The sequence below is a fragment of the Rhopalosiphum maidis genome, chromosome 1 (genome assembly GCF_003676215.2).
Source record: "Rhopalosiphum maidis isolate BTI-1 chromosome 1, ASM367621v3, whole genome shotgun sequence".
Lineage (NCBI taxonomy): Eukaryota > Metazoa > Arthropoda > Insecta > Hemiptera > Aphididae > Rhopalosiphum > Rhopalosiphum maidis.
This window is the reverse complement of record NC_040877.1, coordinates 36955137-36981737: the sequence shown is the minus strand read 5'-3', so window position 1 is coordinate 36981737 and position 26601 is coordinate 36955137. Positions and strand designations below refer to the sequence as shown.

The 26601-nt window shown below is 29.7% G+C and overlaps 1 protein-coding gene across 4 annotated transcripts in view; it reads left to right on the top strand.

The window, feature by feature from the left end:
• Positions 1–26296, top strand: part of LOC113547762 (WNT1-inducible-signaling pathway protein 2) — a 268501-nt gene extending 242205 nt beyond the window's left edge. For 3 of the 4 annotated variants that reach the window (XM_026948242.1, XM_026948244.1, XM_026948245.1), the window contains 4 exons: positions 13716–13807; positions 17032–17161; positions 21129–21328; positions 25871–26296. In XM_026948242.1, the coding sequence (XP_026804043.1) occupies positions 13716–13807; positions 17032–17161; positions 21129–21328; positions 25871–26224 (776 nt within the window). In that variant the 3' untranslated portion in view covers positions 26225–26296. The remainder of the gene's footprint in view (positions 1–13715; positions 13808–17031; positions 17162–21128; positions 21329–25870) is intronic. The other variant, XM_026948243.1, reaches the window with a different exon arrangement.
• Positions 26297–26601: the final 305 nt, after the last annotated feature.

The window sequence follows — 26601 nt, the reverse complement described above, 5'->3', positions numbered from 1 at the left end:
GCTTTTTGTTAAATTTTTGGTTATTTTTACAGTATTTTTGTGGTTATATGATTGTCTACAAAGTTTACAATTATATTGGGCTTTGTTATAACTTTTACTAATTATGTGTATAGGTAAAAATATAAAATATTTGGTTATAAAGTGACAAAACTTCGGAGTTAATATTGACAACTGGTAAATGTTAACATCCGCGATACACTTATATATCATGGATGTTAACCGTCAAAATAATAGTTATTTAGAAGTTATACGGTGACCCAAGTTGTATCTACAATTGCTACTAAATGTGCGTTGCGCCAGCCATGCACATTAAGACATTTTAATATTATTTTTTATATCAGCATTTAGTATGAAAATCGCATGAATTTGCACAATTATTTTAGAGTTGCTAAAAAATGAGAAATTTTTGAAAATCTCAATTAGGTGCGGCTGGTGCAACGGTTCACCAATAGTCGTACTTAACAAATTTCTCAAAATTTCAAATTTAATCGTGCAAATTAATGCAAATTGCACACTAAATTTTGACAAAATAAAATACTAAAATTTCTTTATGGATGCGAGTGACGCTACGCACGTGTAGCTACTTCACATTATAAAAATTAAATAGGTAAGACCCGAAACATATTACATGATTTGTGTACATAATTTGTTTCGTATCAGTTTAAACATCCGATTGAAGATTAAGAATCATTAATTTATATTTTATATATTATTAAAACAATTCACGTTTATTTGTTTAACCGATTGAATATATTTATTTCAGAATGGATACTGTATATTATAATTTTAACATAAAAACATAAAATATCTATTTTTAGGAAAAACATTTATAAAAATATATTTTTTAATTATTCCGGAAATTTTTGAGACCGACTCCAGAGAGTATTCTATTTCACAAATTCTGATATTCTAGGAATCATAAAAATACCATGACATGGTTACTAATACTATTTAATTAAAATTTAAGGTAATACGTTTCATAATAGAACTAGTATTTTTAAAATGAAGTAATTTTTTTTTAAGTAATCAGTTTTTATTTAAATATAATATGAGCTTTGTATTTTATCGTTGAAATAATAAAATAAGTACAGCAATGAATATATTAAAAACAAATTATATAATTTAAAATATTTTAGAATTCTATTAAAATATTATTGAAACTTACATGAAAAAAGTTGAGCTAATCTAAATTATTGTAGAAATTATTTAATCATATTATAATTAAAGAGTAACGCTGAATGGTTAATAATATATTATTTTTTCATTATACGTTATTTTATGTTATTTTTCAATATTTTATAATCATAAATAATAATGTTTTTCTTTCTAAATCAAATATCTCATTATAAAATATAAAACAAATATTTTATTAATTCGTTAAAATCTAAATATTGATTTTATAAAAAAAAAAAATAATAAACATATACTTACGTCTTACGCCTCTTACATATTGTCATAAATTAAAACATTGGTAGAACAGGATATTTGGTTATAAAAAAAAGTATGTGTATGGTGATGAACGATCTACCGGAAACCCCATATTTTCTGCCAAAACTGGCTGTTTTTAAGCTGATATAAAACCATACGTGGCTTATTATTAGGTCCCAAAAGGCCATCTATTTATCATCAAGCCAACATAACCTTTTTGATTACAATGACCACCCGTAATCAATAATAATTAGCACACGACCTACACCGCCACCACGACTAACATGCAATCCGAACCTTATGACATTTTTCGTGCATATAGTCATTTAAAAATATATAGGAAATCCCTTAAGCACTTTGCACCCAATTCAAGTACAAAAACATAAGTTTAATAAATAATGAGGAAAAAAAAGAAAAATGTGTTTATATACGCGGAAAAAATATACCTACAGTATAATATGTGAGATATGATGAGAGGTGGAGATAAAATGAGACGGTGTGCAATATTTATTCAACCCGAACTAATAATGCCCAAGTGTCATTTTGTCAACACGTTCCTAAATCTCCTCTTCGACTTTTCTGAAGCGTGAAACTCAGTTAGGACCAATACCTGCGTGCCATTTTTATTATTATCATTATACTCCAACATTTCTAAAACACTGACCGCGATCAAAAAGAATATTGAACAAAATTTGCTTAAGAAGAAAATAATAATAATAATATTACTATAAAATTAAATTTCTCAATAAAATTCAAAATATTTAAGTACTATCTATTTTATTCTATATAAAATTAAGCGATTTAATATTATTTTATTTTATTTCATCAATAAATTCGGTTAGCAATAACATTAATTTAATTAACTAATTACACTTTAAATTTGTATATTAAAAATATATCCAATCGTAACCTTATAATTACCTTATTACCTTAACTTATTCAATGTACTCGTAATTTAATTTAAATGTAGTGTCTACGGTCTATAAAAGCTGATAAAAGTGACGCTATAATCTAGACGTTGAAGATATTCCAATTTAGGGTTGGTTAAACAACTTAAAATTACGTAAATCTCTAGAGGAAAAGTTCGATTTTAACTTTTCAACCCCACTCTCTTTATCAATAATCAAATCAGCATAGAACAGACCTTACTAAGAATTAATCATAATTAACATTAATTCCAACACCAAAATTAGATATACGCTCTATTTGATTCGTATTGTTAGTGACTTTAGTTTATTTTAGTTCTAATCTGAATAAACTTTATTCGTAAATGAACTTCAGACTAATCGCATGAACAGAAACGAATCACAAAATATAGATATATTTTAAATATTTTAATTATACTGTTAATGTAAGCTTTAATTACAATTTAAAACTGATAATATTATTTATAGACCACATGGGTTACATATTTACATTATTACACAGGTTAGTATATAATATACTAAAATGTATGTATAACTTATTGATTTAATAGAAAATTTATTAAACTGCAAATAAATCATACTAGGTGTTACAACTACGTTAATATTAAAACCATAAATTACTATTTTATGCGATTAAAAAATCACTACAAGTCCCTTAAACTTTTGAAGGTCGATAATATGTTCAACACTAGGTGTTATTGTTATAATTCATTAATTATATAATTTAAATATTAATATGTTTATTAGAATCAAATTAAAATCATATTTTAGCTAAAATTTTTAATACTCTAAAAACATTGTCAGCATAATCCATAAGTAAGTTTCGAATGATCTTGAAAGTTATAATAACTGTGAACTATATATAAGCATAATTAATAAAAGAGATAAACTACACAATTATTGTATTTTTATACGGTTTGAAATTAAAATTTAAAAAAATAACAATAACAGTGTACACTTTACGAATCAAAGTGAATTCGTTTTATCGATTGTTCGAAAATTATTATTGTAATAGTTTCATTATCAATTTGTGTTAAAACATTTTAATCCAATTGCAAAAGCTCTTAAAAAAGTTTTCAATTACCAAGAGCCGCCATTGAAACAATCTCCAAACTGTAAACTTTGGGAAGAAAGTGCTACTCCGCGGGTATACGCGGCGCCGGCGATGGTTTTAAAAACCCGACGTTCCGCGTTGGCCGCACGCCGGTAATATGATAAAAACAACTCCACCGGCACTCGTTATTGCGCTGCGCAGCAGTGTCGAACGAACACAAACACGGATTTCTTTATCTCGCGCAGTATATATATATAGACCTATTGCGCAGGATTAATGACATATCCGAAAACGTAATCATTACGGTCGGTATTCCCTCTGAGCTAAAACGTCCGGTTCGCCGCCGTCGTCCCGTCAAGAATTTCGCCACGGACGCATAATATTGCTCACGCTTTATCGGCCGCCGCACCTCGCTGCCGTCCATTAACAAGACGAATATTAATTACATTTGCACGGTGAACATAACTTCACCGTCGGCGATGGTATAGAAGACCGTATAAAGTGGACGGTAAACTTTCGCGCGCGCGTCAAGTTCAACGGGCGAGGAGATAATATAACTTACGTATGTATAATGCGTCCCGGAAAGTTTTCCCGGCGCTTTCGGCCACGCCACCACCGCCGCCGACGTCATTCGTACCGGTGATCGTCAAATTGCATTAAGGGCGGCGCACACGGTTTCGACAAGACGTAAACAAACGCGGCGATTGTGGCACGGGTACCCGCAAAGGCCGCGAGACTATATGTTCCGTTCTCGTCTGCAGGACGGATGCGCGCGGACCCGGTTCGGACCGTGCGCTTTTATCGTCGTCGTGACACGAAAGGTCCGCGGGGCGTCCGGGAACGGACTCTTCCGCAACTTTTACGACACTCGGCCCTGTCGTGTTAGCTTGTTTTTATGCTGATAGCGGTGGTAAATTTACGGAAAGGTCACTTTTGTGCTTGCGTCCCTTCCGGTCGCCATACGCCCACCCGCGTGCTCGCGCACCCACCGCAAAGGTCGAACGCTGGGTGCGCAAGGTTGAGGGGGTACTTAAGGATAAGGTGGGTGGCGTGACGATGGGGGTCATTTGATTTTATGTGTTGTATATATAACCGTTTTCTGTTCGTTTGTCCGTTCGAAAATAAATATTATTATACGCCCTTAGTCGTGATGCAGATGCAGATGCCATTTGCTCTTTGTTTTTATGCGCGTGCGTAATTTAATATTTAAAGTATAATTCGGAGTGTTTAAACCTATATTATAATCAAATTTCGAACAAATTGGTCTATTAGTTATAAGTATTTAAAATTTTGATTGACCTAATTGAGTGGATCAACATTTTTCGGAGTATCACACCACACAACTAATCGAAACTTTAAATACCTACAATAGTACAATAATTCATAAATTATCATCCAAAACTCAAGTTTTATATGTCTAAGTAATAAGTACTCCAAAAATAAAACGCTTAATCGAATAAAGAATTAAAAAATGTGTATTGTCAATAAAAACATTATTTTTAGAAAAATTTTAGTTTTAGATGCTTTAACATTTATATAATAATACATTTACATAAATGTTTAGTTTCTAAAATAATGAGTGTCTTCTGTAAATTAATTGCCGGTTTATTATATGAACTTTACATTATATAAAATATTAAAATTACATGACCTAACGATTTGTCGTTAAAATTCGACATTCGTGACAAATACACTGTATGATATTGTATAAAGTTCTCATTGTTTCAATAACGAACAATGACTGTTTCTATTGTTTGTTAATGTCACAATAGGAAAATTTCAATTAAACCAGTTGATTCTACATAATAATATAATATTTGAATTATTGATTTAAACTTCAATTATATGAGGCAGGAAGTGCTGTCTTTCCGATTTCTGTACATAATTTATGAGTCTAAAATTAAATATAACCAATAATTAATGTAATAACACAAGCTAATCAAATTATTTCTATATTATGTTCAACTTGACTTAACTAAACACAATACAAGTCTAAAATTGACATGCAAATATTGCTGGCTTCTTAACGAAATAAACCAGTCATCCTGAATAACAAAACAAAGGACTTGTAAATTATTTCAGATCTAAACGTATGGATTTAGAGCTTTTGAAGGAGCTAACACCCTTTGGTCCTTTGAGTCAAAATATCACCAATTTATAATTAAATCATAGTTTGTAAAAATTGTACGTACATAGATTGCAAATATTTCATTTCATAGTAAATAATATATATTAAATATGTACTGATTAATAAAGATACAATAAAATATTAATTACTTTAAAAGCGCCAGTCAAAAATAAATGTTAGATAATAATCTTTTTTTCTAATATTGAAATCAACAAGGTCCATTTGGGACTAAATACCTATATTGTTATTCGCGATGCACGGGGTATCTCAACTGTTCACTATAATTATAGTAGGCGCTGTAGGCATTTGTATTAAATCCGACATAGCTGTTATTAATAGATATAAGTACTTTGTACTGTACCTATAACCATTACGGAGAGGATGCTACATCGGAATTTGTTAATTCCACCTTGCGAATGCGTTAACATGTAAAATTTTCGTTCACCTATATTATTCACGTTAGTTTCATTAGTTTTAATATTAAAGTGAATTCACCCATTATCAAATAATAATATTATCATGGTAACAACTTTTTGTATCTATATTCAGGGATTTTATTTTTTATTTGAAACCATTTTTTGAGCTTTTTTATACTATTACATATTATGCTGGTATCTTGATTTAAAATTTACAGTTCAAAAAATATACGTAATAATACCTATCGGTTCAAAATAAATAAATTCACTTCCCACAGTGCCTGAACAAAACGTCTCTAATAGTCTTAACACTGGTCCGGGACACGATTTGCGTCTAGGCACTATGCAGTTCCACTGTCTGTATAACGATATAGTCCAAAACGATTTCCGTGGAAAATTAATTACCAATGATGACGTTATATCGATTAAATATAAAATTCAGATTAACGGTCGCGCGGGTGCGGACGTCTTTGCAAAATTAACTCTCAAATCCGGCTAAACTCGCGGTCCGTATAGTATACGTAATACGCGTAATATCAAACACGGCAGGTGCGCCCTGTATAGTGTATCATATGGCGTTTACATATAATACGCACACACACACACACAAATATATATATATATATATATATACACATTATAAATAGATAATATACAATATATTATTATTGTACAATATCGTGTCGGGGTCGATATCGTCCCGTCGGTGCGAAATTCGCGGGGGCGTGCGGTAATGAAGCGATAACTCTTATAACATATTATATATACCTACACAGGCTACACGTATATATCATAATGCGCCGTTTATGCACGCCTGCCATTATTTAGAACCCAAACGCGCCTGTCGTTCGTGTATATTATAATATATACACTGTGTTATTTTCTCTCGTCCGTACACAAAACACACACACAACACATATCACGGGCACACGCTGGCGCTCACCACTATTCATTATTCGCCAGTATAAATCCTCGTCCGATTTTAATACATACATAATAATATATTATTTAAATTATAATTTCACGTCGTACCTCGTGGAGGTCATTTGGGTTTCCGGCGAGCCACCTGCGCGTGACGTTTCATATATATATATATATATATATATATATATATATATAGATATATTATAATAGGTATATTAAGAGGACGGTGGCGGTATAGGTATATAATATATATAACGTACTAACTGTGGACCCGCGTGATGTGTTAGAAACCGTCTCAAAAACGTATGACAGAACATTTTCGTTCAGTAGGACTAATCGTGTGTAGTTAGCTCTAAGTATTAAAGCCTAATTGCAAATAATTTTCATACGCCTTTGATATTGATAAAGGAGATAAATTCGTTGTGGTATTTTAAGCCAACGATACAAATTACAAAGTGAATCTGCTGTACTCAGATTTTATAATTATTATGTTTTGTAAGACAGCGCGTGCGGGTATGGCGTTATCTTAAATACCTTCGATGCGCACTGTTATCTTAGGTCATATATACCATCGTCGACGGAACATTATTATTATTGCTATTCTATTAATCTACGTGTTCCGGTGTTCGCTTTATGACAAATCTTTGAAAACGATTAAGTCTAAATGTCATGACGCCACGAATGCCTAGGTGTATAAAACTGAAACACGAGACGTGAGTTCTAAAAAGTTTAATGATTGCATTTAAGTATTTAACCCACATTCGTGTCTGACAAAGACTATGGTACATCATACATCCTTGTAAAAAATTATGGTTTTGACATACCGTCACGTCCAACTGCAAAATATCTTTTACAAAATGTAGCTAACGCTTTTTTTTTTTTTTTTTTTTTTTGAAGTTTTCTAACATAATGCACTATCTAGCTATTTTTTTAACATGATAAAACATTAAAAAATACATCATAATATAATATAATATATATAGAATGGACATGTGAATTATTCTTCTCTAAGCATACATATATACATAACAACAATACGTTATAATTGCATATACAAGACTAACATTAACGTTATTGTATAGATCAACACGTTAAATTGTACATATTAAGATCGAAAAAGTTAATTTGTTAAACTTATTTATAGAAGTGAGGATAAAACTAACTAATCTGAATTAATATACATTCAAGATTCAAACTATGAAACCAGTGACTAAAATAAATTAAATCTATCATAATATGTATATCGAGTTAATAAATAGTATTATTTTTGTAGTTCATAATAAGAAAAAATACATTTTTATTTTATTTTAAATTTTTTCTTATTATTTCTAGATGGAATTTCTTTGATAAAAATAATAGTTTAAATTTTCCAGAACAACAATAAAAAAAATCTCAAAGGAATCAAAAAAGTAAATAGTATACCATAACTGTTCCATCTATACTAACTATTAAGTTTCAAAATAGTCTTAGGTGAATCAAAATAAATAAAAGATATTCTTGATGAATTAAAATCGTATATATGTCACATGACGCGTGTTTGATATTCATTTTTTTAAATACAATTTGACATTTGTAATATGTTTAATTTTATTTTAATCAAATATTATCATTTATTTTTGATTTAATCTACAATCATATAAGACTATAAACATACCACCACAAAAATCTATTATAATTTATAAAATTTTACCTCACTATCGATTTATAAAATATATATGATAATATATTCATCAAATTTTAAATATTTTGTTAACAAATATTATATCATTATTTAAAAAAAAAGAATGTTTCCTTTATAAAAATGATTTAAAAAGTTTCCATTAAATTAATTTTGAATACATAACTATGAACATCCATTATTATTTATTATTATAGAATATACACACATCCGTTTTCTGTTATACAATATTTAAAACGTGATCGATAACCGATTATGTCGTCTTAGTGCTAAAAAGCATCGTGAACGTTTTATCATAATTTCCAGAAGGTGGACAAACGTTGGACTTGGGCATTGAATATCACAGTGCACACATTTTTCGGTTTTTATTTAAATATTAATTACACGACAGCTCAACAAAAGATATTTAAGAATTGTTTAATGAATGAGATAAACTCGTATGGACGATAATACAAAAATAAAATAACGATTAGATTGTCGCCACGCTTATTTAACGTAACCAATAATAATAAATGTATAATAAGTATTTCTAAAGTTTAGACTCGAACGATAAATAATTATACTAGCACTGCGAAAAGTTAATATGTTACGAGTAACATAGTTGTTGTAGTATTATAGGTATAGTGGTAAAAATAATAATTTCATTTTTACAAACCTAAAAAAGTATTAAGCTAAAAAATAAAATTAACATTTTAACATCTGCACCAAACTTCGAAACTGGTGGAGATGGTTGAAATTGTTACGTATGGTAACGCGCGCGGTGACTTCGATTTAAGCGAATATCGTTATAACAAATAATCCGAGAACCACTTCAACTGTACATAAAGTGCTATATAATTATTTATTATTAATTAATAAACCCTGATTAAATCGATCACGGGCCGTTTAGTTTTACTTCATTGGTTAGCCGATGTGGTACAGGATTCTGGTTTTATAGACGTCGTTTTCAAATTAAAACTACCCACTATATTTTTTTACGGGCGTGTAGCAAATTAATGAAAGGGATTACAGACCCAGGCCAAAGTTTATGACCAACACTGTAACCGACATTAAAAACATACAATAAGTTATTTTTTTTTTTTTTTTTGTTAAAGATAACCGTACTAAAACTGAACACAGTTTTACAAATCCTGTTTTTATTGCATCTCATATAAATATGATTCTAAGTACTCGAATTGACTGAATTATAGAAATAAAAACATCCGTGGCATCGACGTATGGTCGGGTGCTTAAAAACTAACACGGATATTGTATCGACAATGATATTGACGGAATATTATTATTATGTACTCACCCGGAGGGCCGGAAACCATTATCATAATACGCGTACGTACGTGCTATTCATATTGCGGCGATTAACGGACGGCCGTAATTCATTTCCTTGCGTGCGAACAGTGATGGTGAATCAGTCGATACAAATTTTATAACACTAATATTCACGACAATATCGAATCTACAACACGATATATTTTTTTTTTTTTTTTCATCGATATGAAATATTATCGACTACGCGGTTAATGGTTATATTATTATTAAAGTATTATCATTATGTGGAACCACCAGAAATTTGCGTTATAAAATATGCGGGGATCCTGTACTATAATAAATTGTAACGCAATCTTCGCTCTGCAATTTTTTTACACCCGAGGCTCGAATGACCCTGTACAATATCTACTGCAGTATAAATTATGGTTTGTGTAACATAACGGTAATATATAACCATATTATGTAATGCGTGCGGTTTTTTTTTTTTTTTTTTTTATCATTCACGTCATACACCACAAACACCACAGAAGCCTTCTTCGGCATCACACTAATCTACCATCGCGTATATGAGCCCATACATTATATCGATCATAATATTATATAGTAAACACATTGGTCGATATAACTTAGTGGCTTCTAATTTCGGAATATTTGTATATGAGATAACCGCGATGATTTCTCGTTTTGGATAGCCTCCGTTCTAATTATTATATTCTCCGTAAAAAATTCAAACGTATTTTTTTGCGCGGTCTCGCTCCCCGTATTCATATTCTCGTTCTGTACCACGGACTATAGTTGACCCGCGCTTTTTCCCGTCACACTCCAATATAATATGTGACGTATCTGAGAAACTAAAAACGAGATAATCGTTTTAAATTTAAATTACATAATATATTTCGTATAATATAATTCATAAAGGATACTTCCGGTTTTTTATTTCCTCGAGTTTTCTGAAATATCTTTACTCCATACTAATCTATGATTTTACTGTTATCAGCTATGATTTAAATGACGCTGACAAATATTTAAAAGAGTAATAAATAATAATATAATGAAGTATGCGTACAATGTACATGTTATGTCTGTGTAGAATATTTCAACGAAGTAAACGAATATAACGACTATATGTAATTGGCAATTGCGCATATTAGTTATCAATACTAAACAGTAGGTATTTACTCGGCCTGTAAGTTAATTAAAAAAAATATATTTTAATATATCCCAAGATTATACAAATATTAATTTTCTAACGACAATATATAGTCAACTGTACCGACTGAATGAACATAATATTCTCAAAAGCGATAACGATAGAACACTAAAAATGTCTGTAGCTTTAACTAAATTTGGTTCAACGCATACCAATTTTTAATGACGTGTTTTGTTTTTATTTTTTTTCATTTAAAAATAACAATACAATATGACAACTTCGTGGGAAATGAGAATCCGTAAGAACACAAAGTTGCAAAAACAATAGGAAATGCTCATCCATGTACCTACATTTGTTTTTTTTTTTTTTTGTTAGTGAAAACTTTCTGGACTTTCTATAATAAAGTTTTTCCAAGCATCAGTTAAATAAAATGTTATTCGAGTGTCTTTTTAAGGTTTTATTAACCTAGAGGTTTCCAGCCTCTGCACATAATTATTTTTTAGTCTTTATCCGTTGCAACATTCCTTCGAAGTACTCTCCAGATTTTATATTCTTTCAAACCTTTGTTATTATTTCACATTATTTTCTCATTCCATCCTCTTAGATTTTCTAACAATACACTACTCGGTAACGTTTCTTTCATATTTTTTTCCTTGCACATGTAAATATAATATACACACATTCATAACTATAAGACCGTAATTATTTTCTATTTAACTATTTCTCCTAAAATGTTGTTGCACTTAAACTGTTTCAAAAATGCATCATGTTTTATTTAATTTTTAAAGCATATTTTTGGTATGAGTTTCTTATGTTCGTTTTCACTTTAGCTATTAACTATTACTATTTAAATGTTTTAATATTATTGAATTATAATATTGTACTCGTGAACATGAGTGTAACTATTTTATTAACAGATGTACATTTTTAACATCTTACTTTTAGTCACAGTCATATTTTATTTATAGTGTATATTTCAACTTACTCTGTAAATAAATCCAAATATTTCATCTTTAAAAACAAAATACGTATTAGGTTGATTATAGATTTAACAATATATGTCGCATAGTTTGTATTTAATAATTACCTAGTAGTAATTAATATTAAATGCACGTATGCCTTAGTAAGAACTCTCACAATATATCCCACTAAAAAAATAACGAAAAAGTCTTAATAAAACAGTATGAAATATTATAATACCGTGGTACAAAAAAATTGTATCTACTTTGAAATTCGTTACAATTGAAAATGTAGGTAATAGATTTTAATTGTACGTAAATTGAGTGTCGTTTTTAAACTCTAAGTGTTGCTATCAAATCACGTTTATTTTCTTGGTCTGAGAAAAAGGTACTTAAAAAATAATAAAAGTTTATTAAGATTATTTTTTTATTATTATTATTACCTTGAGTCTTATTATTATTATTACCCGACTGCAGATTTTTTTGATTTTAATTATTCATGATCCCGAGAGACGAAATTAACTTTTAGTTTGACTGATAAAACCCACAGCCTATGAACATTACTGTCATACTATACTAGATTCAATTAATTTTCCATTTCGGTTACCCCATTTCTCTTAATCACCTGATGGAGAAATATTTTTCTTTTTTTCTAGAATTATTTTTATTATGTGACACATAAAACACCTGTAGCGAGCGTAGCAGTTTATTTTTTCTGTAAGTGTTCTAATACAAGAAAATATATTATATTTGCTAATCAACTTAAATTAGTAATATATTAGCAATAATACATTGTATTTATACCATATTATATGAACGTATTATACAACTCTAAATGTAATAACATATTTCTTTTAAATAAATAATTTCGTCCAAATTTTAATTTAAAATGTCTAAAAAAATAATTGCATTTATTAATTTTTAAACTTTATGGTTTCAGTATGAACTATCTATGAGGAATTTTTAAAAATTAAAGTAAAACGAAAATTTTTTTATAAATTTATAATTACAAAATGCTTAGTCATATGCATATAATAAAAATTGTGCCTATATATTTTTAATATTTATATAAATATTTATATAGGAACAACTTATGTGGGATCTTGTATTAAATTTCCAAGAATTTTGATACAGAATAAGCATTAACAGTTATAAATAAAAATTGAAAATTTGGCTATGAATAGATAATTCCTATTAATTGTATAATAAAGAATTAATCAAATTTGCCAATCACTGTTTATTCCATATTTTTTTCAAAACGTAGTAAATATTTTATTTAATATTAAAATCGTGTAAAAAGTTTTAAATAAATTAAAAAAGTATATAAAGGTTTGTCATAACATTATTTTACTCATTGGATTTAAACTTCTAACTTTTTTACTCTTTAACATTTTTTTTCTTCTGTGTATTATTATTTTATTCTACATGCGACATTTTTGGCGTGTTTACCGCTCAATATTACTCTAAATGAATATTAAAAATTATTAAGATGTAGTAACCACTTTATTTGAAAAAAATTTTAATTATTCGTAGAATTTTATTGTCTAGCTACTATCAAGTACAATTTATAAATTATTTACAAATAACAACTAACAAGTAAATTGATATAGTATCATAAAAGCATATATCATAGTACCAAGTATCACAAACAATAATAAAATCCATAATTATACATAAATAATCATCTAATGACTACATTTTAAAAGAAAAATAAACTTTATAATAATGTATTTTTAAAAATAATGTTAATTGTATATTGTTTATTATAATTTACATTTTTTTTCAGTAGTAAAAGGCTTACCGTGTACGGTATACAACAAGACGTACGACAACGGAGAAACGTTCAGACTAGATTGCAGAACGCAGTGCACGTGTCAGGTAACTGATAAATAACTAATCATTTATATTTACCGTTATATTTTAATATTAAACATTTTTTTTTTTTTATATATACATGAATTTATTTATTGTTATTTTTATTTTTATTTTTTAGTAGGTATAGCCATCAAAGTCTTCACCTGGATATAAAAATTTATGTCTTACTTAAAAATAATTTATATTGTATAACTCGTGTACAATTTTAAAAATATCATTATAATATACCGACAATTGCTATTTTTTTAAATGGGGTTATAGTGTTTAAAAATAAATACATTTTCTATTGTTCTATAAAATGTTTAAAAATGTCCATAAGCCTCCAGTGAAAAATGATTTTTTATGAAAAAAATAGTTTTTTATCATTTTGCACGTGGGACTCTCGGAACATTTATTTGCGTTGTTTATTAAAGTTCTGAAATTCAATCGCTCTAACGTTCTACTTATTTAGAATAAATTAAAATATATTTTTACGTACATTTTAATAAGCATGCTTTAAGTATTGACAAAAATAAAAAATAATGTATTTACACACTATATATATATATATATATTATATATAATAAGTTCTGACAATTATATATGATCCTTTATACGTTTTTAAACGTTTTAATTTCAGTGGAAAACTCTATTTATCGTACTTTTTATTATAAGCTGAGTATCAGAATACATATTAATGTTCATAATACACAATTTGAGTACCCAATTTAAAATAAATTAAATATTTGTATTTATAATGTTAATATTTTTACTAAAAATCGTCATCTGAGTCATTGTACTAAATTACTAAATTCTTGAATAATATTATACATTTAATATGCTATATTATATTATCTCTAATTAAATCTCGCAAAAAATCAATGATGATATTTTTCTATTCATTTTTTAATTAAAGTTTGGTTTTATTCAAATATTATAAAACTACGTTATGCACAATGGATTATGATATTATAAACTAAAAATAACTTATTTCCGTAATATTTTTTGAAGAAAATAGAAGACCAAAATAAAACATAAAAATACAAGTTTAACTATGACCTTATATAACCTTGGTTATTAACTCATAAACTTTACTAGATACTTTGTTACTATCTTATGAAAAAAAGCAATTATTTAAAATGATTAATCCTATGACTTATTGTTGAATATAAAACTCAAAAAACATTAAGGCTTGGCCAATGGATATTTATGAAAAGTTGTACCAAGTTTGACTTATCTCACTTGGTATAGCTACTAACGCAGAAAACAATTTAATACTCTGATTTCAAATCTGTACTTATTCGACCAATTGCTAAAATAAATTAAAAAGATGTATAGTCTATAAGACGCTAATAATCCTGATCTAAAATCATAATAATAAAAGCAAGATAAATCTATGAGAGTCACTGATATATTTAGAAATTTTTCAACGGAAGGACCCGAAAAAGACTAAGCACCCAAATATATATTCAATAATAAGCCATCAAGAAATTAATTTGTTCAATTAGTCAAAAAATTAACTTTGCAATTTAACATAAATATGCTACAAGACTGTTCCCAAAATTTGGCTATTCCCAATTAAAAGTGATCTTGTAAATTTATTAATTAATTATCATATTATAATGTATACAAATATGTATGTATACTATATTCCTTGATATAAAAAGTAGTCAATATACTTAATTACGCTAAAACGAATAGTTGACGTTCGTTACATACATTATTTTTGATAGAAAATAATTAAGATTGGTCATTATTAAAGAAAATATATTTTATATAACAGTTAAAAATATAATTAATCATATTTTATTGTTTAGTTAAAAGTATATAGTGAGAAAACATAGATTCTACATTTTTGACTAAAAGTCCCTAACTTTATAATAATACTCAAACAAGCCTCTAAATAAATTGTAGATTTAAAATATCCTCTACTAACAAATATATTATCGGATATGGGAACGTAATTATTTTCCAGACAATTTCCAAAACCAGCAAAATCATGATTTAGCAGTAAGCCCCTTACATCATTTACAGCTTGCCGAAAGCAATATTACCTAGCACGTTATTAGATTTGCCATAGTGGCAACGAAGCCTGTGGTTTTATATAGAATGATTCACCAAGCATGCTCACCTCCTTTTTCTTCTTTAATAATACAGGTTATTCATAATCTGATTTTTAAAATTTTAAAAAGACAATATTTTTCTATTTTCTACATTTTTTTCTACTTAAGAAGTTTCTTAAAGATTCACAAACTTCGGTTTTCAAATTATTAGGGTGCTCAAAGTTGATCCTTCTTTAAATTAAATTATTTAATAAATTATTTTTATGAAAATGTTGACGTATTAAAATCAAAATTCAAACGAGCCGTTTTTGAAGTATTTAAAACTTTGTGTAGTGAAAATAATAGATCAATGATAATGGATTTGTAAGATATGGAGATTATAGTAATTTGAAAATGTTAATAATTTATAATAATCAATCAATATTTATAATTTACAAAAATGATCTAAGTATAATAAATACTACTTGTGATATTATATTATACATTTTAAATTTTCGTAAAACAATTTTTAATAATTATTATCTTGTATATGAATATTTTAATAACTCATAAACCATATACTGGTTTAAATTTTAGGTTAGGTACATAAAAATTTAAAAAAAACAATAATTCATTAACTACGTTAGGTAAAAAAATAGTTCACATAATAATAAGAAAAATCTCAAAAATTTTAAAATGTGGTCTTTATCTAAGTATATTTTAAAAAAATTGAATAAATCAATTATTCAATTAAAGTATGGAGGAAATCATATTTGGTGAATCACCTTGTATATTTTTGCAACTGACATCTATATACCTAATAATAATAAATTTGTTCAAGATTATAGTGCTGGTTGTAATAATAATAATCGAATCATCATTTATAGACCCTATTCGTTTTTATTTATGAAACTGAGTGGTTATTTTATACTGAATCCCTTTTCAAATCGAATTAAATGATGACATATTATAAACAAAAAACTTTTTGTTATTTGTTACAACGATAAAATATGAAACCTAATGAAAAGTTTCTGTACCTACGTATATATTTCAAATATTTCTGGACAAAAGCCAGCAACAGAAGTTGTAGTTTCTAGTTTCTACAATAACTATATAATAATTTATATATTGTATAATATAAAATATTTTTGTTTTTTCGTGAAAAATAATGGTTATTCATATCAGTTCGATTAATTGTTTTTCCAGAACGGCACTTATGCCTGTGCGTCGTTGTGCCCACAAGAAAATATATCTCCTCAAGGGCTTTGCAGGCACCCCCGGTTAGTCGAAGTGCCCGGACAGTGCTGCAGGGAATGGATGTGTGACAACGTAAATAGTAAGTGATATACATAGTTGAATAGTTCATTATTATTATTTGAAAAACATATATACGACAGGAATATATTACATAATATACAGAACAAAAAACGGTTAGCCATATCGAATAAAACACACTATTATTATAGATGAAAACACATTGACCATAAAATAGGTAAAAAAAAAAAAAACTATCGATCTAACATCGACAATAATATATTGTGCAAAAAGGGTAGGAAATGAGCTATTTTAGTCTCGGCCTAAACTTGCGGTATGGGCCACAGCTGAGGGTCGCAATTCCCCTTACACTGAAATTGCCTCGCCGCGCGCCCGCGTGAGCCACACACATACTGTTTTTTTTGTAACAACGTCAGCCGCCTCCGAAAACGTCTTTATCAATATCACGATACTCCATAATGAAATTTGCACTAAAGTGACCCACCCACCCAAATGTGTATCGATACGTATTCGTGTATATTAATCTGATTTGGACACTGTAGAGAGAGAGAGAGATTTCCATTTTTCTGTACCCACAACAACGGCAGCCGGAAAAAGCGTTTACCGTCCGCTAGACGGGAAAAGATTATTTTTTACAACGCTTTAAACTAACTTGACAAAAATCTATTTTTAATTCGACCGATCGAGACATGGAACTGTTTTATTTCGACTTCACTTGGTACGATACAATGTTTTCGTGTTTTTCTTTTATTTAATTTTTTTCGGAGGCGGTCTTTTTAACCGTGACCCCGGAAAACATGTCAAGTCGAGATAAAAACAAAACAAAACGATTTTTACGGGAGATTGGTAAACAGGAAATTACATTGAAATATCATAGTCTCCCGAAACAACGCGTCTACGATATTATTCTATGGTCGGTCATGTTCGAGAACGACGCGGCGTCGACGAATTGATAACATCTTTTCATAGATTACAGAGGCGGTGGGTTTCGATCAATGTTTCAAATGGTCACACGTACACACAAACACGCACACACACGCACACACACACACACACACACACACACACACACGCACACGCGCGCGCGCACATACACCTTTGTGCGGCGCTTATATGCGACGTCACGTTCAATTTCAAAAGAGCCCTTCGAACCGGAATAGCATACGCGGCGGCCGAAGAAGGCAGAGGGAGAGCGAGCTTTTAAAAACCGTGCACGCGAGTGGAGCACTTAAAACATATACGCCACAAATCCTCCGTACTCGGTCCCTACCGCTGTGCGACCGAATCTCTCCGTCTCTCGCATCCGACCACACGAGCCCGTACAAACCGGGCCGACGGGGTTCGCGGTCTCGTCCCCGGCGAAACGGAAACGCGCGTCTTCTTTATAAGTTTATGGGTTATAACGATTAATATTATTATCATTATAATAATATGTTATATTGCGTTATCCACACACGCCGTATCCACCGTTCGTGTTCTGTTCCTGCTGGTATATGTTGTATCATAACAACGCGGAGATTTTGTCTCGGCGTCATGGTCGAATTTAAACTATGTTTCCGCACCGCGTTCCGCGTTCTCGCCGAAACGATTACAATAATGTAGACGTATTCGTGTATCCGCGAAACTATGTCGCCCTTGTATAACCCCGTAACCTACATGGGTAAGTAGTAAGTACCTATGGGTACTGACGCCGTCCGACGAAATCGACTAATTTCGTCTACTATTTCATTTGATTATAATATGATTTCGATTAAAATCTATATCGCCGTTTGCTGTTTGACTGGGTCATCGTTTTCGATTTACTATACTACTTTATTGATAACCAAGTCTATTGACAGAGCATTATGGAACACCCGAACAAACTTGCTCTCAAACCTTTTTGATTTCCGCGAGAAAAGAAAAAGACTTCCTGCCAACTGAAATCAAGGATGCCATTGTACTATTAAAAATAAATACATCTATTGAACACGTGACGTATACAATATATAAATGAAACTAAACGACCTATATATCATCTAATTTAACGTACAGTAGTATAGTTATAGTTTATAATTGTTAATTCATATTTTTCAAACAAACTATTGAGGGAAAATTAAAAATACTAATTGTTACGTGTATCGTGTATACAGTATAAGTAGATTTACTTTTGTAGAAAATAATAATTCATATTGGAGTACCGTGAAAAAATGTATCGAAAAAATAATATGTAGTGCAGCACAATATTGAAAATATTTTTGAAAATCTGATTCTTAAAATGTATTAAACAATATTAAACTTAAAAGAAACTATAAAATGTATGTTCAATACTTCAAAAGGTCCTATTTTTTTTTTTAATTTTAATAATTCTTTGAAAGAAGCAGGATAAAACTTTAACCATAAACTAAAATATACAAAATTATCATATTTCCAAATATATGAAAAATTATGAATTCCGTGGTAGGACTACTGACAATATTTAGCTTGTTCGGAAAGGAATTGACCGCGTATAATATGAATTTGAAATTTCTTTTGCGTATCAAAAATTATTTAAAGATAATTTCTTTGTAAAATACCGAAAATTCAATTTTTAACCTTCGATAAAAAACATACGGTAAGAATATTATATAAACGTTACCCGCAAAGTCATTATTTTTATTGTTTTACGTAAATAATGTTATTGTGCGGACAAATAATAATTCTCTATTTGAACTTAAAATATTATACTATTATCGTATTTATATGCATACATAATATTATTCTAAATAAAAACAACAAATTAACTACAAAATGACGAACGAACATAAATTTCAATTAAAAAAAAATTACTTTCAAGTTTAAAGATAAAAATTTAAATAGAATCTTTAGATAGAACTTTTCCATGGGTTTTTAGTAGTCGTTATTGATAACAGTATGAATATAATGTATAGCTTGTATATGTTTTAAATTTATGATTATTTGTTATTCGGCTGGATTAAATGTTATTTGTTCACGCGTGATACAAATTTTGTTAGACCATTTCCTTTAATCATATAATAAATCAAGTTTTCAAAAGCATTTCACAATATATATACGTGCGTGTGGGTATAATATTCATACTAGAATTTTCGTGTGTATTACGTCGGTTCAAAATCCGGTGCGCGCATTTTATTTGTTTCAAACTCATCCGCAACTAAGACGGTAATTAAGCATATATACGCGTCACATACCAACTAAAGTCATGTTAGATCGTACACGCACGCTTAGTGTCTGAACTAACGTGCTGGAAACGTGATGGGATTAAAACTTAAATTGGGTTCCGCATGCAAAAGATCTGAAGGATTTGAATCATTTAGTGACACCGAAAAAAGAACGCGGAATAGTTGCAAAATACACATTTCAAATTAACGTTTCTTTTGACAGAATTTCTTTTTTTTTTCTCCTTTTCTTCTTTACTTGCAGCATATCTATTGTTTATTTTACGCCTCTTTAATAATTCCTATGTTTTTTCTTCGTCGCCAACCTAGATGGACCGGAAAACGTAATGGCCGACGATGAATAATTTATAGTTTAACCGTGTATTTGATGAATTTTTAAGGTTCTTGTCACACCGAAACACACCATGTTCGAGGCTGAGATTGAATTCAATCGACCGGATAAGCCCTGAGCATGCCAAATACGAAATTGATTGATAAACCATCCCAGTTCCGACAAGTTTTGAACAATTGATGAGATTAAAATGCTCTCGATAAATCGTTAAGTTTTACTTAAAGACAAAATAATACATGAATTATTTACGATGTATTAAAAACGAATATGATAGTAACACGGAGTATCTATATAGATATTGAAAAAAGAAAGCAAATTCACTGCCTGGCAAAATACTTATCTACTAAGTTAATAACACACCTATTATAAATAATGTTAGCATCCAAATCTTATCATGAGTTATTATCGAACATGTTTAATTACTGAAATTTCTTTATCGCATTTTCAATGTTGTAAAGATTCATAAAATACCAATATAAATGAATTTAAATAAATTAAATATATGTTTTTTTTTTTTTTTGTAGTGGAAAGGCCGCCAAATTGTGAAGCATTGGTCACACCGTGGGCGGAATGTTCATCCCAGTGTGGATTAGGCCTTTCTAGGCGCATGTCTAATGCAAATGAAGCGTGTAAGCCTAATAACGAAACTAGACTTTGTCAAATAAGGCCGTGTCACTCGCCACCATTGGTGAATGCTAAATATGCAAGACACCATCACATTCGAGTAAGCATAATACCTATGATATACTAATATTTTACTATCACAATACATTAATATTAACTATAATTTCAATGTATTCGTATTAACGATAAAATCCAAAACAATTGAATACATTTTCTTATAAAAAATGAAAATAAACAGCGGCAAGCTAAAAATACTAATAATACTTATAAACAAACGCGTGCATGTACAACTATATTATATTTATTATATATCCTAAAATCTATTTTGGCTTGAGTACCCAAACCATGTATCTTCTAAACTACATATATATTTACATCCAGCCATCAATTTATTATAAACGCTATTTGTAAACATTATTAATTTTTTTTTTTTATCATTTTTTATACATGATGTTATTTTCAAAATATTTTTATTCTTTTCTAGTTATTTATAGATGAGGTAATTTTTTTTCTTTAAATGTCAATGAAATTTAACACAAGATCCTACACCGGCTAATCTTTTATTTGTATACAAATATTAAAAACACATAGGTACATTTTTTTTTATATTTACATTTGAAGTTAAAATTTAATCTATTCTGTAGTTAAAAATATATGAAAACTTTTCTTTTTATATCTAATTACGAATAACCTATTTTTCTGTACAAGTACGGTAACCACTTGCCTGATTTTTTCTTTAATTATCATAAATTCAAAACTTATAATACACTAGGTTTATTTAATTATCTTATTTTCATAATTGCCTATGTATTATTTTGATAATAAAATTATGTGGAAAAAAAATTAAAACGTCAGTGAAATCAGTATCGCAACATTTGTAAATAAAATCATGAAATCTAATTCAAATTAAACTGCACACTTTTTAGTTCATAATAATATTAAATCAGATCGTCTAAAAAAAAAAAATATTAATGTAAAGCTTAAAATATAATTGAATATAATATACCTATAAAATAACTTATGCGGAGGAGTGTAGGACTAATAATTTTTCTAAAGCTCCGTCTCCAACTCGTTTAAATTTTATACTATACATTACCTCACCAATATTCTAGTGATTTACGTAGTAAACTTAACGCAGCATAAATAAATAATAATTTAATTAAAAAACAGAAATATTAATTAATGTATGTAAACATAATGGTGTTCTATTATATAAACGTACCACATCCATTAAAATAAAACATGTACAATATTTAATTATAATTTATTTTTTATGTACTTTCTTCAAGTAATTTCAAATGAATATTGTTTTAATGATAAAACGACGTTGAACCAACTAAAACCGTTTTTTCTGGTTTTATTACCAACTTGTACGTGTTCGATAAAAACCTCGACATCACGTGTAGCTTGCCATTAGTGATAAAAAAAAAATAAAATACGTTATATCGTTCAATATCCATATGGCGTATACGAGTTGTAAAAACTGAATGGTTAAATGGAATAAAATAAGAACGTTCTGCGTAGATTTAAAACCAACGAGACGGAGGAGTACGTGCACTGCCACCTTGATGGTAATGCGTCCGGCCAACCACCGTTATCGCATCATCATCCTGATAAATAATTTTTTTTTTTTTAATGCGAATTCCATTATTCATGTTCAGAACCCTCATGCATTGAAGGATAGAAAATAGTACAATTTTTCACGACCGAAACATCTGGCCGAATGCTGTGACGGGTAGTGGGAAGGGGAAAATTTGAATGCCTTACTATTGCACGTCACGTCTACAGTATTTGTCGTCGCGGGTCGTGTTTACCTTTTATTTTAACCGCGCCCCATACCGTTCGCGCAGACAAGTTGTTTCTGGCAGGATAGACTAATGGGCGTACCGAAAGGAAACAGTGATAGAGGGAGAAAGACAATGAATCAAAAATATTCCTGTTCGAGTCCGAAAAGTCGGTCGACAACTTTTACGCCTCGGATTCAATCTGAATAGAAATTAGTTTGTTCTTTTATTTCCTATGCCTACATATATATTATTGTACTGTTTTGGAAATCATAAAAGTTACTTAAAGCGTTAGCGACAAAACTTTTACCGATAACGATCGTAGAGGATATATTTTTATTCGTTTTAAGGCCCGGGTATAATAATAATTTATTGAAATATTTTATTTTCGTCAAACACAAAGGCGCGTTTCAAACTATTCGGCAGGGAGTCAGTTCTACACCAGATTCATTAAATAAAAATAAACCGTATTCGTTTTAATATTCTCCAAGTGCACGGACTATTAAACCGTGGTATACACTCGAATGAATGTAACTAATTAAAAATAAACGACTCTGGTCGATGAGGTGTATAATACACATCATAAAAATTTGATTTACTGTTATGTAACTATACCTATACCATTTGAAATATAAAAAACACTAACACAGCTGCGATTATGATAGTCAAATAATCTGTTTTCGTGTATTTTAAACCATTTTTTTTTAAGACGTATATTAACCGTGATGATTTTTTATACAGCTATAATTTTCATGTTTATTTTTTAACTTATTACATTACTGTTTAAAGTAACCACCAACATAAAAAAGCCTTATCAAACTCAATTCATTTGATACGAAAATGAGTATTTTACAATTTTACATAACAGACTTTCAAGTACCTACGTCATATTGCCGTTGTCTAAGCTAGAGAATATATACGAGAAAATGTCTATTCTGCCTGCTAACCTATTTAGCTTCTGTCGCAGGTTATACAAATTGCCTACCACCGCAAGGCTAACAGTACTATAACAATCTCTCTATTCACGTGTTTCTTTGACCACAAATTCCAAGCAGTCACCTTTATGATACTATATATATATTATATACGACATATTCATTTCGTTTAATATCCCTATCTCTTACAAATAAATTATCTAGTTTAAATATATATCCACTCTTCTTGTTTGGTGTTTGTATTCTGTCCGTTTCGAAATTACCTTTGTCGAAGTCACAAACGATAATAATATCCTATTATTTTCTCCGCTAAATCGATTAGTTTAACGTTAGTTTTACTTTATTTAATGCGTCTTTACCTTTATTCTTCATATTATCATTTTCCTTTCGCGACGACAAAGACTAAACAATATTATATATATATATATATATTATATATATTTATATCTGTATTAGAGTATAACGCGATATTAGATTTATGGTCATAATATTTTAACAACATTCTATCAACATTATTTAATTGAATTTTACAAGACCCGGTTGTAAAAATTCGATTGTCCCAACGTTTATATAGATAAATTGTAGGCATACCTGTATAATACGATTTACTACGGTAATTGCGCGTGAAATTCGTTACCATAAAAAATAATAAACGTAACAGCGATTTTGGTGAAATAAATTTCATACGAATAAAAAAAATAAGCTCAATCAATTATGTGGGATCGGCATTCAAAAGCGTATTTCAATTATTCTAGTTTCCCCGGCTTCGTGCAATTCACGTTCGTAAAGAGAAATCACACAATAATAAACTCGAGTACAAACTAAATGCATTGGCCGTAATTTACCTAATTTTTTATTTTTACAATCATGGTAGCCGCGTATATCACTCGTATATTATACGAACGAAATGATTATGTACCTAACAAAATACTAAAATATTATATATTTATATATTATAACATAAAATAGGGTTCTTATAACTTTTAATGAGTACATAACTTGAACACGTTTTTTAAATATGTTAGTAATACTACAAATAGGGATGTGTAAAAAACCGCTATTTGTGGTTTATGCACAAATTATATGTGATTTTTACTCCTCGATAGGTAGTAAAATTATCAAACATTATTATAGACATTTTGGTGATGAGGCTGTCATGAGACAATTTTTCTTGGACTGATAGTGGCAAAATTAAGTTAGGTAGAGTTTTGATAATATTAATTAGTTACATTGATATAACATTCACATACCTAATGTACATCATAAATAAATAAATCAGCTGATTTTTTTTAAATTCAATAAATTTCAATATTATTTATTTTCATTATTACTGTAATAATTTCAGTCTACAGATATAATTTGCCATATTATATTTATTTTTATTAATGTAGATATTATTGTAGTATTATTATTAATTACATAATACTTTCAGTGGTAATGATATCACAACCATGTAGCCTCTTTGGTATCTACAAACTATACAGTATACGCTCTTCAATTACACGATTGAATATGAACGATGAATGTATTGATTTTACAATTATGTATAATAATTGTGTTCTTATTCTATCTGTCATCGTATTTTGGGACAGTAAAAATAATTAGATTTTCGACTTTGAGGGTAGTTTTGGAATTTTAGATAGCAAATTAGATTTATTAGTTAGTGCTTTGATCAAAAGTATAAATTTTCCAGTAGGCTTTATTAATCGAAAAAATAAAATTAAGGGAACGCAGAAATATTTACGATTAACCGGTTTTCGACAAAATTCGTAAGAATCATGAAAATTTAGAAACTAAATGTTTTGCAGTGAGATCTTATTGTCATAAAATCTTCGATTTTTATGGCTAAAAACACTATAGTCGTACGATTTAATTCCAATTGTTATACTGTATTTTAATTATCGTCTGTATCCGTTTGCGCAGAAGGGCCACGAGTGCAAGGCGACGATCAAGTCGACGACACCGGTCCGGCTGAAGTTCGGCGACTGCCGGAGCCGGAAGACCTTCCACCCGAAGCGGTGCGGCGCCGCGTGTCCGTCCTCGGGCGGCGGCAGTGGCATCGTGTGCGCTCCCGAGCTCAGCACCACCGTCAAGGTGGAATTTCTGTGCCGGAGCCCGGTGGAAGGCCACGACCGGCTAGACGGCGCTGTGCCCGGCGACGATCTCTGGGAACCCGTTCGCCGGCCCTTCTCGGCCACCGCCGACGACTATGTGCACAGCGTGTACGTGGACGTCGAGTGGATCGTCAAGTGCACGTGCCGGCGGCGCACGGACTGACGACGGCGGCGGCCGTGAACCGCCGCGCGCCCGAAGCCGACGCCGCCGCCCCCGCAGCAATCAGCCGCCCGCGACTTGGCCGAACTGTAAACATTAATTTTTTTTTTAATATATAAATATATATATATATATATTATAATTTCAATATTCGCGACACACACACACACACACACAAACACACACACACACACACACACACACACACATGCAAACTATACGAAGACGGAGACGACAGCCGAAATTTTTTTCTTTTTGTTGAAACATTTTGTTGACGATTTAATATTGACGTTTATTATTTTTATTATTATTGATGAGTTGTACATTGTTATTATTACTGCTGCAGCGTTTCTCTACCTTTAAATATTATAATGCGTCCG